Here is a 16,008-nt window from a genome sequence, read left to right on the forward strand (position 1 = left end):
GCCCGATCTTCAGTTTATGCCAATGTAAAATGGAGGTGATGTTCATGCTTCCTCCCTTGCTAGATGTTGGGTAGAAAGTGCTTTGCAAACCTTGAAGCATTACAAATCTGTGAGCTAGGGTTACAATGAGATGGAGGCAGGGGAGAGGCCCAGAATGCCTTGCTTGGACATGGCACACCAAATACTTTATCCATTGTGGAGTAGGTTGTAAGAGGGTTGGATCTGTTCTGCTCCTTCCCAGCCAATCTGTGTTTATTGATCCTTTCCTTTCCAGTCCCATTTATGCTGTGTATGTAGTTCTCAACTATCCCAATCTATTTCAACCCGTGAAATCCGTGTTTATGAATCCTCCCCTGTATCTTCCCATCTCTCTGCATTTGGTCTGTGTGCCCATTCCATTGCTAGGAGCAGCGAGGGAGCTAAATAAGATGGCAAGTACTGTAAGGCTTCAGAGAAGGGAGATGGGTTTCAGCTGGGGTGTTCAGGGAAAGTCACTAATCTTAAGAAGCGTTGAGTGGCAGACTGTCCAGAGAAAGGGAGGCGATAATTCCACCGTCTGGTGTCTGGGTCAGATACCATCTGGAATACTATACTTAGTTCTGGGTATCACATTGGGGTACATCCACAAAAGGACAAGTAGGATGGTGCCAGGACTGTAGACCTCGTTAGAGGAAGACTGGATGAAAGATCTATGAGTGTTGAGCCTGGAGGGTGAGGGAGGTGGAGTGGCGTGAGCCCTTTTCATGGGAAAGATCCATGAGCCCTCAGAGGACGAGGAGATAGTGGTAAGTGGCAGCAGGAGAGCTGCAGAGACTGATTTCAGTTCAGTTGAAGAAACAGCTTCCCAGCAATCAGAGCAGTCCAAAAGTGAGATGAATGTCCCATCTCGGCAAGTAGTGGGCTCTCTGTCACCACAGATCTTTGAGCAGATTCTGGACGAACATTTGTTGGGAGATATTAGAGGGGATGCCAGGCCAGGGCTTTGGGTTGGACTCTAAGGACGCTTCTGGCTCAGGATTCTAGGAGTCTCTGAAGGCTCCCTGGGAGAGGGGTGACTAAGTCTTGAAGACTGGGTAGGGTTTGGCTAGGTAGCATTCAGTGTAGCATATTTCAGATGGATGGGGGACAGGGAGAAAAGCAAGAACAAAACCATGGAGCTAGGAAACGATTATTTGGGGAAGACACAGGGATAAAGTTTGACTAGGGGCAGGGTGGTGGTAGCAAATTATAGAGGGCCTAAAAAAAAGCCAGGTTTGGTCAGTCAATAAGGTATTACCATATCTTTTTAAGCTCAGGCATGAAGGCAGCTAGGTGGTTCAGTGGATAGAACACTGGTTCTGGAGTCAGGAAGACCTGAGTTCAAATCCAGCCTCAGAGACCCATTAGCTGTGTGACTGTGGGCAAGTCACTTAACCTGTTTGCCTAATCCACTGGAGAAGGAAATGGCAAACCACTCAGGGATCTTTGCCAAGAAAATCCCATACAGGGCTACAAAGAGTTGGACACAACTAAACAAAATGTTTCAATCAGACCTGCACATCACTACCTGGGTGACCTTGGGCAAATCACTTAACCTTACTGGGTCTCAGTTTCTTTGTCTTGAAAAATCAAGGACATGGACTAAATTTCCTTCCAGCTCTAAATCCTACTGTCCTAATGCTAGTAGCATTTTCAGGGTAGATTAATTGTTGAGAGGAACTAGAAACAGGGAGAGCATGGAGGAGGCTGCTGCAGTCATCCAGGGGAAGGTTGAAGAAAGCTCGATGACAAGGATAGTGGCACTGAGAATGGAGAGGAGGCGAAGTCATCTTCTTGGAGGAAGAAGTGACAGGCTTTGGAGAAAGACTAGATGTGGGGTAAGGGACAGAAAAGAGTCAGATCTGACTGGGGTTCTGAGCCTGAGCGTCTGGGAGAACGGTGATGCATGCGATCAATAGAAACTGTGAATGTGGAAGCGGAAGCGGTTTGCGGGGAGGGGAGAAGATGAATAATTTGTTTTGGGACCTGTTGAATTTGCGATGCCAGAGGATATCCTGGTGGAGACAATAATACAATTTCATATCACTTCAGGGTTTTGCGAGGCACTTTCCTCACAACTGCCATGAGGGAAGTATTATTATTCCCCGAGGAACTGAGGCTTAGAAAGACTAAGTGACTTGTCTATTATCACATAGCTGCTAAGGATTAGAACTGAACCTGACCTAGAACCGAACCTTGACCTCATCTCCTATAACTCCAAATTCAGTGTTCTTCCCTCTATCCCACATTACACCCAGTGTCCAACAGTTGGAACATGCAGGACTGGGGCTCAAGAAAAGAGGTCAGGCCTGGACACAGAGATTTGGGAGTCACCTACTTTAGAACTGAAGCCACAAGTATGGATGATTTTGCCAGTCAAGCAAAAGAAAGAAGAGGAAGGAGAATGAGAAAGAAAGGGGAGAAAGAAAAGGGTCTAGATACAAGGGTGGGGAGTCTTCAGCCTTGAGGCCACATATGGCCTTCTAGGTCCTTGGGTGCAGCCTTTTGACTGAGTCCAAGTTTTCCAGAACAAATCCTTTTTTTTTATTAAGGGAATTTGTTCTGGGAAGTTCTAGAATCTGTACTTAGGGAGTGGGAGAGAAAGTCAGAATGCCAGGTATAAGCTTTACAATAATTTCTAAAGTGCAGGTTATGAACCCTGAGCCCAATCCATCCATGGGATCATCTCACCCTTGGCCACCTGATGGCAACCAGGTCTATGTTTATGTCTTGCTGTAAAGGAAGAGGGAGGAAAATTCTGGGACTAGAACCAAGGCTGGAATTACAGATGAGACCTGGGTTTGAATCTTGACTCTCATAATTAGTAGCTGTGTGAGGACTGGCAAGCTCATCTAAACTTTCCAAGCCTTAATTCTTTCATCTGTAAAATAGTGACAATAATAATTGCACCACCCACTTCCCAAGGCTTTTGTGGGGGAGAGGGGAAAACATGCTTTGTAAATCTTAAAGAATTCTACAAATATGAATTATTAGTCCAGGCTCATGTAACCTTGGGCAAATCACTTGTCCCTGAAACCCAATTTCTTCTACAAAATGGAGATAGTAATCCCTGTTCTTCCACCCTCCAGTGGCAGTTGGGAAGGTTCCAGTGAGATAATAAGGCTGATTGGAGTAGTATAGGAAGTGTTGGGGGTCTTGAAGTCAGAGGATTTAGAGCCAAAGGGGACCTGAAGGTCCATCCCTAGCCTGTTAAGGATGAGGAAACTCAGATTGTTCTCAGTCAGAACGTTTTTCTTATCTGGCTCTTACTGGGTGACACTCACAGGCCCATTGAGGAGGAAAGAGCATGTTTTAAATCTTGAATTGTACAGGAATGGGAAGGATTTGTAATGTGGGCAGAGTTCTGTAAAAGGCTCTCAATGTGCTATGTGTGATACTTGTCTGGAATCTGGGGTTCCTCCATGCAGGCCTTTCACACCCCTGAAGCTGGCCTTTGCCGCCTGAGGGAAAGTCCTGGAAGAAGGCTGCCACAAGGGGGCCTTCATCTGCAGACTGCACCCAGCCGCCTCCTACTGCAGGACGGCTGGGCAGCAGCTGCCATGGGGACTTTCATGGGGCAGAGGCGGAGTAGAGAGAGCAGATCCAGGGGATCAGGGCCCAGAGAAACCTGATCCATCCTTTGAGAATAGGGACGTGCTGCCTGGCCCAGCCTGAGCTGAAACCCCAGCCTAGGACTCAAGGACAGGAACAGCTGTGGCCTGGGCCCCCCACACCGCCCTTTGCCTCCTCCCACACTCCAGGCTGCTTGGTGCCCAAGAGGCTGGCCAGGTGGTGGGTGGGGCAGGCAGGCCATCCCCAGGAGCCAGTACTTGAAGCTGACTTTCCCAGCGTGGGAGCTGCAAAGCCAGTGGGCTCAGTTTCAGACCTGGCTAGGCTTCCTGGTCACGCTGGGTTAATGGGGCAGCCGAGTTAATGCCGAACAGATGGGGAAGGATTGTGGGCATGGGTGGAGTTGGTGTGTGTGTGTGTCGGGGGGAAGAGCTCTACCCCAACTGTCCCTGACCTGATCCCACGGGAACAGGATCTCACACCCTGCCCCAGCTCCCAGTTATCAGGAGCATAGTCCAGTGTCGAAGACATGCACATATCACACACATACATGGAGATAGACACAGACAATCACAGGATATAGAGCTGGGAGGAATCCTGGAATATAGAATGTTAGAGCTGAACTGGGCCTTATAACATAGAACATCAGAGCTGAAAGAAACCTTAGAACCAAGGATATTAGAGTGGGAAGGAACCTTAGAATATAGAATAAGACATTCTCTTCTGAATCTTGGTTCTTGTAATTAGTAGCTGTGTGAGGACTGGCAGGTCATCTAACCTCTGAAAGTCTTAATTTTCCTCATCTGTAAGGTGGAGACAATAATAACTGCCCCACCCACCTTGTAGGCATTAAAGATATATGGGAAACTTGGAATGTAGAACACAGGATGTCAGAGCTGGAAGGAAGCTGAGAGAACATCTTGCACAGTACATTCATTGTAGAGAAGAAGAAACAGGGCTGGTGAGGGGAGGGGTGAGGTTGCTCAGTGAGTTAGTGATAGAACCAAGACCAGAACTCAGAAAGACCAACACGGATGAAAGACATGCAGCTATGAGTGAGCTAGCACAATACAGTCAGTTTAAGAGATAGTTGGGAGCTGGTTTCCAAGAGACTGACCCAGGCACGCACCCCAGCACAAACATGTTTGGGACAAGGAAAGGATAATCCTGAGCTGGATCTCAGGCCCAAAGCACCAGGTCAGCCTAAGCTTACCCTGCCTTCCTCTGATAAACAGAAAGACTGCCGGACTGGAGCCAGGAGTGCCAGGCTTCACATCCCAGCTCTTCCAACGACCTGCTGACCTTGGGCAAATCCCTTCTTCTCCCTATGCCTGGAGAAGCACAGAGTCTGAAGGAACTACAACAGGATCCCGGGTCAGTCCTGTTTTTCATTTGTGCCACCTGTTGCTGCCCGGCTTCCTTTCTACTCCTCCCTTCCTCTGGGCCTGTCCTAAAGTAGGTCTCTCCACCCCGCCATTTCCGCTCTGCCAAACCTTATAATGCCATCTTTCAGGTTATAGTCTCTCCTCCCTACCCCTAATCCTGCCTTAGGGCAAAAGTCAGGCATGCAAAGGTCTATTCCAAAAAATAATTTATCAAAGGTCATATATATATGCATAGACACATTATGTACATCAACATTCCTTGGGGTCAAGGGAAGGGAAAGGAAGGGAAGGAAAAGGGAGATGAGGGGAGGGAAGGCTTTAGGTAGGGTTGGGTCCTTCCAGGGACAACTTCAGGTGAAAAGGACCTGTGTTTGTCCCTCAATGATACTGGGCTCTGGTAAAAAAAAAAAAAAAAAAATCAAGGCACAACTGTATTGAATAGGCAGCCATTCAAGATCAGGCCTGTTCTTACCCTTCTTAGGGGAAGGCCAGGAACCTGAGAGAAAGTTCCAGGGCAGAGTCAAGTTCTTGAGATCAGAAACAGAGCCCAAGACCAGGGTATTCATATCACTGCTGTCTCAGTTCACAGCTGGTTTGGTTCACCTCATGTCCTTACACTGTGGTAGATGAAGGGGCTTGGGCCCAGACTCCCCGGGGCCAGAGGCTCATGGGTGAAGACAGAGTCATTGGAAGAGCAGGTGCTGCTGGTGTCCTCGCCGGCTGGGGAGTACTGCTCAAAGGGCATTGAGAGGTCCAGGTACTGTGGCAGGGAGAAATCAGCAATGGAGGAGAAAGGAGAGGCAATCTTAGCTAGGCTGGCCCACGGCAGACAACCAGGTCTGCTCTAGCTGGTCCCAGAGACTCCATCCCAGCCCTGCCATCTCTGACCTTGGGATACCCAATCCTAGGCCTGTTCTGGACCTTCCCTTTGCCCCTCCCTCTACTTCCCTTGAACCATAGTCTCCTGATCTGGGGTCCTTACTGTGCCCAGGTCGTCTGTCTGGTTTGGGTTGGGAGTCCAGATAGAAGAGGGAGAAATTAAACATGAAATAAAAACAATAATTTCCATTTCCATAGCACAAACCACCTTCCCTACAATAGCTTTGAGGTGTGAAGGTGATTCTTCCTGTTTTACAGATGAGGAATCTGAGGTTCAGAGAGGTTAAGGGGTTAGGTCACATAGCTAGGAAGTAGGAAAAGTGGGACCTGAAACTGGGTGGTCTAACTATGTCACACTATCTCTTGACGAGGCCTGGAGAAAGTAGTGCGCAGATGTGTTTGGGGGAGGGGAGGACTGGAAGGTCAGGCATGGGATGAGTGTCCACCAGGAACATACCTCCTCAGAGATGGCTGTCAAGATCTTGTTCAGGGCCTCAACCAGCTGCTTGAAGGTAGGTCTCTGGGAGGGTATGGCATGCCAGCACTCACGCATCAGCATGTACCTGGGGCAGACAGAGTGAAGGGAAGGGGTCAAGGACCTGGAGGGGAGGAAGAAACTGTGGGCTAAGGGGAAAGAGAATAAGAAAGGAGAGTCAGAGCACCAGGGGAATGAGAGGGGTTATAGTTCCAAATGAGAAGGGGAAGAGGGGACGAGCAGGAGGCTCATGGGGGAAGGAAATGGATCAGAGAATAAGGAGGTGGCTCACAGCTCTGGTGGACAGTGGGAAGGCCGGTCCATACGATGTCCTTCTCTCAGCAGTGAGAAGAGCTCTTCTACAGGGATGCCAGGGTATGGGGAGCCACCCAGGGTAAAAATCTCCCACAGCAGGATCCCAAAAGACCATCTAGTGGGAGGGAGGGCAGAATTGGAGTTAGCTTGGGCCATGATGGATTGTACACTCCCCACTCCCACCCAAGAGCCAGGGAAAACCATCACTGACTTCAAGTTAGGAGGACAGAGACTGGGATTAGGGGAGGAGAGGAAGATGGGGCTGGAAATCAGGAATACTAAGTCTGCAGCTAGGACCCCCAGGCCTAACGATCCTAGGTTATAGGGAAACATTAGGTGGTACATAACATACACTTAATAAATGTTTGACAACTGGTTAACTGAAACATGGTACAGAGTGATAGAATATCAAAGCTGGAAGGGATCTTAAGCATCATCCAATTCAACTTTTTCATTTTATGGAGGAGGAAACTGAGGCACAGTGAAGGTACTGACAGTGAAGGGAACTGACATGCCTGGAGTCACACAGTAAGTTAGTGGCAGAGTTAAGATTAAAACTCAGCACTCCCACCTTCCCACTTCAGTGCAAGGGGTAAATATGCTCATTCAGAGGCTCCAGGACTCCCAGAACTTACACATCACTCTGGTGAGTGTAGACTCGGTCAAACAGGGCCTCAGGTGCCATCCACTTGACAGGCAGACGGCCCTGCAGTGGGGAACAGGACAAGGCTACTCATGGCCAGGGTCCCTGTCTGAGCAGGGCGAGATGCTGGGGCCCTGTGCTAGGACCTCCAGCCCTGCCTGTAGTGCTTTAAGGTCTCAGGAGAAGGAGGAAAGGCAGCTTCTGTGCATGCATGTGTGTATGTGTGTGAGAGGGAGAGGGAGGGAGGGAGGACTGAGAAAGAGAGACAGAGAAAAGGAGGGAAGGAGAGAAAGAAGAGAGGGAGAGAAAAGAGACAGAATCAGAGACAGAGAGAGAAAGAGAAGAGGGAGAGAAAGAGAGAAAAGTGAGGGGGGGAGAGAAAGAGAAGAGAGAAGGAGGGAAGAGATAGGAAGAGGGGAGTTGGGGGGCTAGGTCACACTCCTCTTAGAACGCTAGGGGGCCCTAAGCTGATCCTTACAGCTTAACTCGAGGTGACTGATTTGGAAGGAAGGAGAGCAGAGACAAGCAGAACTATTGTGGCAGGGCAGCGCCGCTCTGGAGAGGCAGGTTTCCCGGGTATCTGTTTGTATTCTTCTGTTATGTGCTGCACACAACAGTAAGTCTCCTGCATTGGAATGCCTTATAAATTGCCTATGGTCTCAGACATAGACTATACCAAAAGGATGGGCGCTGATGATTCAGCGCCAAGGTAAGTGACTTCTGAGTCCTTTCCCTATTTTTTCTGCTAGGTCTGGGTCAGAGGTTGAGAGATCCTTGCATTACCCCTTCGCATGTGGCCGCTCTGATTTCTTGTTCACCCTCCTCTATTTTTACCCTTTACCTACGTATCCTCGTGCCCTCTCCCCTCCCCCTTCACTTCCTCTGGGCATGCCTCCCTGGCTCACTCACATTGCTGGTTTTCTTGTAGTAGTCAATGTCATGAACACCCCGGGCCAGGCCAAAGTCCGCAATCTTCATCACATTGTCCTCAGTAACTAGCACGTTTCGGGCAGCCAGGTCCCTGTGTATGCACTGGGATAGGGGCATCAGGGAAAAGTCTCAGGCCAGTCAACTGCTCCCCCTAATTCCCAGTCCTCCCATCCCAGAGGAAGAGGTAGTTTTCTTAGCCTGAGGTGCACCCACCCATCCCCTCACTACATCATAGCCTGAGTCTTCTTTTCCAGATGTGGGAACAGCCAATACAGCCTTCTGCTCCAGGGGGGTGGCATGAATAGAGAGTGCTTACTCTATCTTTCTCCAAGGTCAAGGATATAGACACTCAGGGTCCTTTAGAAGTGTGTTTGGGGAAATTCCAGAGACAACTATAGATATTGCAGTAGAAAGAGCTCTAGGCTAATGGAATGACAAGATTTTAGAACCTGAAGAGATCACTGAGGCTGGATTTGAACCCATAACCTTTAACTCCAAATTCAGTGCTCTTTCTACTATACCACACTGTCTCCAGGAAAACTGGGTTGGAATCCTGGCTCTGATCCTGAATAGCCTAATGTTACCTCTCTAAGCATCAATTTCCTCATCTGTAATGGGAACAGTACATACATCTGACCTCCTGGCCTCATAGCATTTTGTGAAGAAAGTGATTTCTACGCCTGACTGTGCTACAGAAACGGAGCTGTTGTTACTCTTGAACTTGAAAAGGTCTGTGATGTCACCAGTGCAGGTGGTCCGTTCTCGGATGCAGATCCCAGCCCCCTCCCTCCATGCCTTAGTTTCATGGTTTGCTGGGGCCTAGCCTCTGCACTTAGGCTGGTCCTGAGACAAGAAACATGTAGTCTGTCCCCTGGCTCATACTCAAAGCCTTTTCAGCTTTGTAGACTAAAGCTGGCACAGTCGGCTTTAGCTCATCCATGCTGTGCTTAGGCATCATAGGAGGATAATGAAGGACCATCATCACCACCACCACCATCATCATCTCTTGATAGTATTAGCATCTCTTCAGCTAGGATGTTGGGCTGAAGGCTGTCCTCCCGTCTGCCCTCACCTTCCGAGACTCCAGATATTCCATGCCCCGGGCCACTTGGTAGGCACAAGAGACCAGGTCCTGGAAAGACAGCTGTTCCTCAGGAGTCCTGGGTGCCTCCAAGGTGTAGTCAGGACTAGGTGGTCTTCTTGCCCGAAGGTACTCTCGGAGGTTGCCCTTGGCAGCAAATTCGACGATCACGTACAAGGGCCCTATGGTAGGAGTGACAAGATCATAGATTGAATCGGAAGGTACTTTGAAATCATCTAATCCAACCCTTTAATTTGACAAGATGAGGGAACTGAGGCCCAGGGAGGGTAAGTGACTTGTCTCAGGTCACACAGCTAGTAAGTGGTCAAACTAAGATTCCAGCCCAGGTCGGAGATTCCAAATTCAGCACTTCCTTTTCACAACCCAATGGATTCGCTCTTCTCCCCACCTCCCCTGGCACAGATTGTCTCTTCTCTCCCTTCTCTTGCCCCGTGGTCCCACCTTCCTGGGTGCAGACACCCAGCAGATTGATAATATTCTTGTGCCGGCCAATGAGCTTCATCATTTCCATCTCAGAGATCAGGTCTGCCAGGTCTTTGTCAGAGGCATTGTCTGTAGCAGATGACACGCAGGGAGGGCGGGGATGGAGTGTGGGCACCATAGAAGTAGAGAGGGTGGGTGCCCCTCCTTCAGGGCCCAGATCCAGCACTATCTCCTCCAGGAAGCCCTCCCTGATTCCCTTCCCCATTCTCTTCCGAAGAAGAAGTGATCCCTTTTCCTTGATTCATAGGGTTTGAAGCTGGGCAGGACTTTTCTTAGAACATAAAACACAGGGTGTTAGGGCTAAAAGGGACATTCAAGGTCACATAGACCAACTTGATTATTTTATATATGAGTAAAATGAGGCCCAGAGAGGGAAATTTCTGAATTTGCTGAATTTCACATAGATATTAAGTAGCAGAGCCTGGATTTGAACCCACATCCAACACCAAACTCAGAGCTCCTTCTGCTGCCCCACAGCTGCTTTTCCCATTCAGGCTGTTCTGCTTGCTCCCTCTTGTGTGCTCTAAACTCAAGTGTATAACTCCTCTCCCCTCAAGCCCCACTAGACTATAAGCTTCTTGAGGGCAGGGTCTGTATCATATCTAGCTGTGCATACATGGTACTGAACACAGGTTCCCTGCATCTAATAGGAATTTAATAAAAGTCTGTTACATTTTACTGGTGGGGAATGCAGGGATGGAGGATGTTGTGGAAGACACAGAGGGTGACGTGGGGGACAGAAAACATCCTTGTACAGGGGCCATGCCCTTCACTCACCTTTCAACATTTTGATGGCCACTGTGACTGCCCCATCTGGTTGCTGAGGGTCCATGCCATAGGCCTCTGCCCGCACCACCTGCCCAAAACAACCCTCACCAAGGGGCTTCCCTAGCACCAGCCTAGAGAGACAGAGACCAAAGGCTTACCTGGGGCAGCAGCCTCAGCTTCCCATCCATGAGGAATAGGAGGCAGGGGGTTAAAGTAGCTGGCTGTGTGGCCTAACTTCCATCAGACTCCCCTGTAGCCAAAGCTGGCTTACTCAGGTGTACCCCCTTCTCAGACCTATTGCCCCTCCAACTCAAGTGCTGTCCAGACCTCCCCATCAACTTCTAACCCCCTTCATTTTCTTCCTGCCTTTCACTCCCCAGGGAAGTAGAAAAAACAGGAGAATGTATGTAGGACCCAAGGGGAGGGATGGGAAAGAATGACCTGCATCTGGCCCAGGGACTGGCTGGGGGCCTAGAGAAAGCTCCCACGGAACCCACCTGTCCCGGAGAAACTCCCACTTGGCATCGAGTGGCAGGTCTAGTTCCACAAAGCCAGGAAGCATAGGGGTACAACTGGAAGACAGGCGGCCTCCTCGAACAAGGGAAGAACTCAACTTCCCTGATGAGCCTGACTCCAGGGAGAACTGTCAGGGTAGAGAAACCAGATCAATGAAGGTGAAGACCAGGCCACTGAGGGCATAAGGCTGGGTGGGGCCAGGAAGGTATAAGGGGAGAGATCTGGGTCATCGAGGGCATGGGCTGGGGAGGCCAAGAGGTTATAAGGGGGAGAGATTTGGGAGAGTGAGGGTTCTGGGAGCAAAGGAGAAGACCTGGGTCAGTGAAAGTCTAGAGGACAGTAAGTGGCACACAGGACTGGAAGAGGCTGGGAGGTCCCCAGTGCCTGTATCTCAGCACTCCTTCTCCTAAGAAGAAGACGGGTTGAGCCAGCCACATACCTGTCTGATGAGGGGGAAGCGTGAGAGCTTCTGCACAGCAAGGGGCTGACGGGACGTCCGACTGGACAGTGTCTGCCCCCGGCACAGCCCAAAAATGATCAGGATCACAATCACAGCCAATGAGCCCGACGCGTAAATGATGATGTCTGTGACCTTCACCTCTGATGCACCAGCTTCCCACGCCAGCCCCTCTTCTATCCCACATGGGCCGGCACACACAGAGATGTTTACAGTGCGTTAGTATTTCAGAGAGTGGGGTCTGGTCATTTACAACTCCCAACACACACAAACATGCACACCCAGGATACTCAAACTGAATTCTCTGCTATGTGCACATGTGTATATACCAACTCAGATGCACATACGAACTACCACACACATGCATTCACGTGTATACACATGCTTTCTCTTCCCATCCCCCACCCAACTTTCACCTTTCCACCCCTGCCCAACTCATGCCATCCTGGGAGATGAATCAGAACCTAGGATCTCCTGGGCCTGGAACCTTTGCCACACCCCCTATACAGAACTCCAGCTGCCAGGGTCTTACCGGGCAGCACCGTGAGCCAGGCTGATTGGTAGGAGAGGCCGATGGAGTTGCCAGCCAGGCACGTGTATTCACCTGCATCTTCCGCTGACACGTTACGTAAGTACAAGACCTCTACCTCCGAGCTGTTGATATCAGCAGTCTGCAGGGAAAAGGTGAGGGTGAAGAGTGGGGCAGGGCAAGGCCAGAACACTGAGGGTGCCCCAAGCCAGATAGACCCCTTCTTTACCCTTCCCCCTAGGCTTGCTGGGTCCCCCTTTTCCCACCCTGCTTCCCTCTCCCACTCAGGCAACAAGCATGTTTTAAGTGCTTACTATGTAACAGGTATTGTATTAAGCACTGGGGGTACAAAGAAAGTCAAAACAGGGTCCCTGCCCTCAAGGAGCTCACATTCTAAATCGGGAGACAACATGCAAACAACTATGTGTATATATGATGTAATGGAAGGCAATCTCATGGGAAAAGTGATATCAGGGAGGGGCCTGGGAAAAACCTCCCATAAAGGTGGCCTTAGAGCTGAATCTTCAGGGACACCAAGATGTGGGGGAGAGAGCATTCTCTGGCTGGTGGGCCTCCGTGCCTACCTTGAGCACCTGCACGAAGGGGAAGCCGTCAGCCCCAAAGCTGCTCCCATTGACCTCGATGTGCTTCAGCCACTGGATGTGGGGCTGGGCATCGCTGTATACTTTGCACAGGAGCTCCACATCACTGCCAACCACAGCTGTGGTGTTGGCAGGCAGGCCAGCCTGCAGGATGGGCCGGTGTGGGGAGCGCTCTGCAGGGTGGGGAGCAGGGTCAAAGCTGTCCCTGGCCCCCCTCCTGAGGCCAGCGAGGGCTCCAAAACATGGTATTTAGAGCTGGAAGGAACCTTAAAGGTCAACTCCCTTTACTCCATCATTTTACAGAAGATACTGAGGCTAGAGAAAGGAAGTGACTTACCAAATTTCTATAGCTATGGAATAGTAGAGCCAGGGGTTGAACTAGGATCTTTTGATTTCTAGGCCAATGTTCTTTCTACTTATGGTCCCCCTCCCCTCTTCCCTACTTCAGAGGAGACCGGCCCATGGCGTCTGCATCCCACCTTGTTCCTCCCCTAGGACTCCAAGACCACTACTCACCCAGCACATCGAGGAGGTAGCTGTATCGGAGACTCCCCAGGGCATTCTCTACCACGCAGGTGTAAGTTCCACGGTCTGAGGGCACCACGCTTTCCATGACAAGACTCCAGTGCTGATGTCTGAGCTGGAGGGAGAACGAGTGGCCCAGCCAGACCCCAAAAGTGAGAAGACAGCCGCCCGGAAGACTTATCCACATGTGTCTGCAGACCTTCTATTTGCAAGTACATGTGCACATGTATGTCCTCACACACACAGACATGGGTACAGACAGTCCCCCCCTTTGGATAGAAAAGCAGAAACTGTGTTCACCTGTCTATGAAGACCCATAGCTGTTATTCACATCAACACATGCACACCCACACACAGGTCCTCATATGAACATACACCTGCAAAAACACATGCACCGCTGGGCTTTGTCAGTGGCAAGAGTTACAAACTCTGGTCCCTGCGTATCCAGTCCTTACACATGCAGATGCATAGAAGACATGTGTTTTTACACAGATATATATGTAGACACATGCATGTACCTTCATGTAGGCTGTATAGGCACACATTTTGGCAACATCAATGGGAGGGTGGCAGACAGTCATATTTTCTATAATCCTTACAAATGCAGATACATACCCACACCGCCCTGCCTCGTGCAGGCAATCCCTTGTGTGCGGTCACACATAAGAGATCAAAGAGAGTGCACACAGTTTCTAGGCTGAGGCACACACCCTGTTCTCAGTAGGACAGTGAGCTGCTTAGGGAGGCTACCACTGGAGCTCTAGAAGGTAGGGAGAACTCTGAAAGGGAAGCTGGGAGTGGTCAGACACATTTTGTCTTGCTCACAGTTTTGCCAGCTGGGGGCCACCAGAAGCAGTAGAGTGTAGCAGCTTGGCTTAGGACCTGACTTTAGGTCCTGCCTCTGCCACTTAATGTTACCTTGGGCAAATCACTTAATCTCTCCGGGCCTCAGTTTCCTCAACTCACCTCACAACAAGAAAATGCTTGCCCTATGCAACATAACCCACAGGGTGATTGGGAGAAATTGTTATTATCATGAGACTCCTAAGAGAGGAGCTGCCCACAAGGCACAGCTGGGAGTAAGTCTGGGCAGGGGTGAGGTCCAGGCCAAGATTTCTTGCTCTATCTCCCAAGTTCTCACCCGGATGCCTCCAATTCGGTGCTCTCCATGGAAGTCTTCTCCATTCTTCAGCCAGCGGATGGTGGGCATGGGGTTGCCTGCAGCTGGGCACCGAAACTTGACTGTGTTGCCTGCAGGCACTGCATGCAGTTTCTTCTCCATGCGATGGGGATGTGTCCAATAGGGGCCTAAAGGGAACAAAGCCCAGGAGGGCTGGAGGGCCATCTCAATGGAAAGGGACATTTCCATCTCCACTGGCCCAGGAATGTCAGAGTGGGAAAGGACCTTGGAGCTCACCTGTTCTAACTTAAACCTGAAGAGGGATTCCCTTCATGGTTGAAGGTAGTGGTATTGGAGAACTTGCATTGGTGACAGGGAACTCACTACTTGCAAGCAGCCCATTCCCCTTCTGAGCAGCTCTGATTGTTAGGAAAGTTGTGTCTTCTTGGAAGAAACCTGCCTCCCTGCATCTTCACCCCACTGCCTTAGATGTTCCCTCTGACACGAAGGAGAGTAAGTCTGATTGCTCTTTTGCATGACAAGTCTTCAAACACTGAAGGACAGTGATTATTTCCTTCCTAAGTCTTCTAGTCTCAACATGCCTAGAATAGGAGATCTCTGAATTGGGAAGGGACCTCAAAAACCATCCAATCTCATCTGTTCCTAAGCAGGAATCCCCTGGACAACATTCCCAACAAGTATTCATCTAACCTTTCCTTGAAGACCTCCAATGATAGGGAGCTCTTCCTCTAGGGGCCATCCATTCCATGTGTGGATAGCTCATATTATTAGCAAATATTTCCCTATATGGGGCTAAAACCTGCCGCTCTGTAACTTCCCCAGTTACAGGCTTCCACCCCCTGAAGCCAAACAGAATGACTCTAATCTATCTCTTCCCCAAGGGATAGCCCTCCAAGTTCTTGAAGACAGTTATCGGGGCCCTTTTTGCGAAGCTAACCCTCCTTCCAAATGCCATTTTCTTTTGTTTGGCTTCCCAGCCTAGAAACCTCAGTTGAGCCCCAGGAGTCCTTCTCTTAGGCCTGTTTCTAAGTTTGAGCAGGTTAGAGGAATGAGTTACTGACCTTGCTGTGGATAAATGTGCCCCTTGGGAAGGTCCCTGTGGGGGCTGTCACTGTCTTCGTCATCATCCCCAGAGGCCAGAGAATCTGTTAGCCAAAGAGAAGTGGTCAGATTGAAGCATAGAGGCCAAAGGCCCAGGCTAAAGCAAGACCCGGCCTGCCCCAGGCCTCCGGCCCCTCTGCTCCGCCCTTTTCTCACTTCATCTTCTTCCCTCCTACCTATGACGGAGATGGTAAGGTTGTACAGAACTTGGCCAGATCCTCTTGACACACATAGGTAGAGGCCAGCATCTTCATATACTAGAGTGGCAATTTCCAGACGGCCTCGCCAGGCTCGCACACGGCCTGATGGTGCCAAGCGACTGCCTTCTTTATACCAGTGGCCACCTCGATTGGCACGACCACAGCAGAGTCGTAGTGCCTGGCCCAGGGCCAGGGTCAGGTGCTGTTCCAGCTCTTCTGGGCCTGGGGCTTGGCAGGACTCTGTGGGCAAACCACAAGGGGATAAGGAAGAGAATTCAGGGCCTGGATTTAAGTCATACCTTGATTCTCATTCCCCAGGGGCTTGTGGGAAGACCTAAAGATGCGGGGGGGGGGGGGGGGGGGGGGGGG

At 50.2% G+C, this 16,008-nt stretch overlaps 1 protein-coding gene across 1 annotated transcript in view; it reads right to left on the bottom strand.

Moving 5' to 3' along the window:
* Positions 1 to 5,162: 5,162 nt before the first annotated feature.
* Positions 5,163 to 16,008, bottom strand: part of FGFR4 (fibroblast growth factor receptor 4) — a 30,431-nt gene continuing 19,585 nt past the window's right edge. Inside the window, exons 4-19 of the mRNA XM_027867155.1 lie at positions 15,616 to 15,879; positions 15,400 to 15,483; positions 14,339 to 14,505; positions 13,189 to 13,312; positions 12,655 to 12,845; positions 12,074 to 12,212; positions 11,524 to 11,717; positions 11,066 to 11,211; positions 10,578 to 10,699; positions 9,759 to 9,869; positions 9,288 to 9,478; positions 8,195 to 8,317; positions 7,278 to 7,348; positions 6,620 to 6,757; positions 6,310 to 6,415; positions 5,163 to 5,733 (exon numbers count right to left, since the gene is read on the bottom strand). Coding sequence (XP_027722956.1) covers positions 5,578 to 5,733; positions 6,310 to 6,415; positions 6,620 to 6,757; positions 7,278 to 7,348; positions 8,195 to 8,317; positions 9,288 to 9,478; positions 9,759 to 9,869; positions 10,578 to 10,699; positions 11,066 to 11,211; positions 11,524 to 11,717; positions 12,074 to 12,212; positions 12,655 to 12,845; positions 13,189 to 13,312; positions 14,339 to 14,505; positions 15,400 to 15,483; positions 15,616 to 15,879 — 2,327 coding nt within the window. The 3' untranslated portion in view covers positions 5,163 to 5,577. The remainder of the gene's footprint in view (positions 5,734 to 6,309; positions 6,416 to 6,619; positions 6,758 to 7,277; positions 7,349 to 8,194; positions 8,318 to 9,287; positions 9,479 to 9,758; positions 9,870 to 10,577; positions 10,700 to 11,065; positions 11,212 to 11,523; positions 11,718 to 12,073; positions 12,213 to 12,654; positions 12,846 to 13,188; positions 13,313 to 14,338; positions 14,506 to 15,399; positions 15,484 to 15,615; positions 15,880 to 16,008) is intronic.

This window comes from Vombatus ursinus, unplaced genomic scaffold (genome assembly GCF_900497805.2).
Source record: "Vombatus ursinus unplaced genomic scaffold, bare-nosed wombat genome assembly UNPS02014785.1, whole genome shotgun sequence".
NCBI lineage: Eukaryota > Metazoa > Chordata > Mammalia > Diprotodontia > Vombatidae > Vombatus > Vombatus ursinus.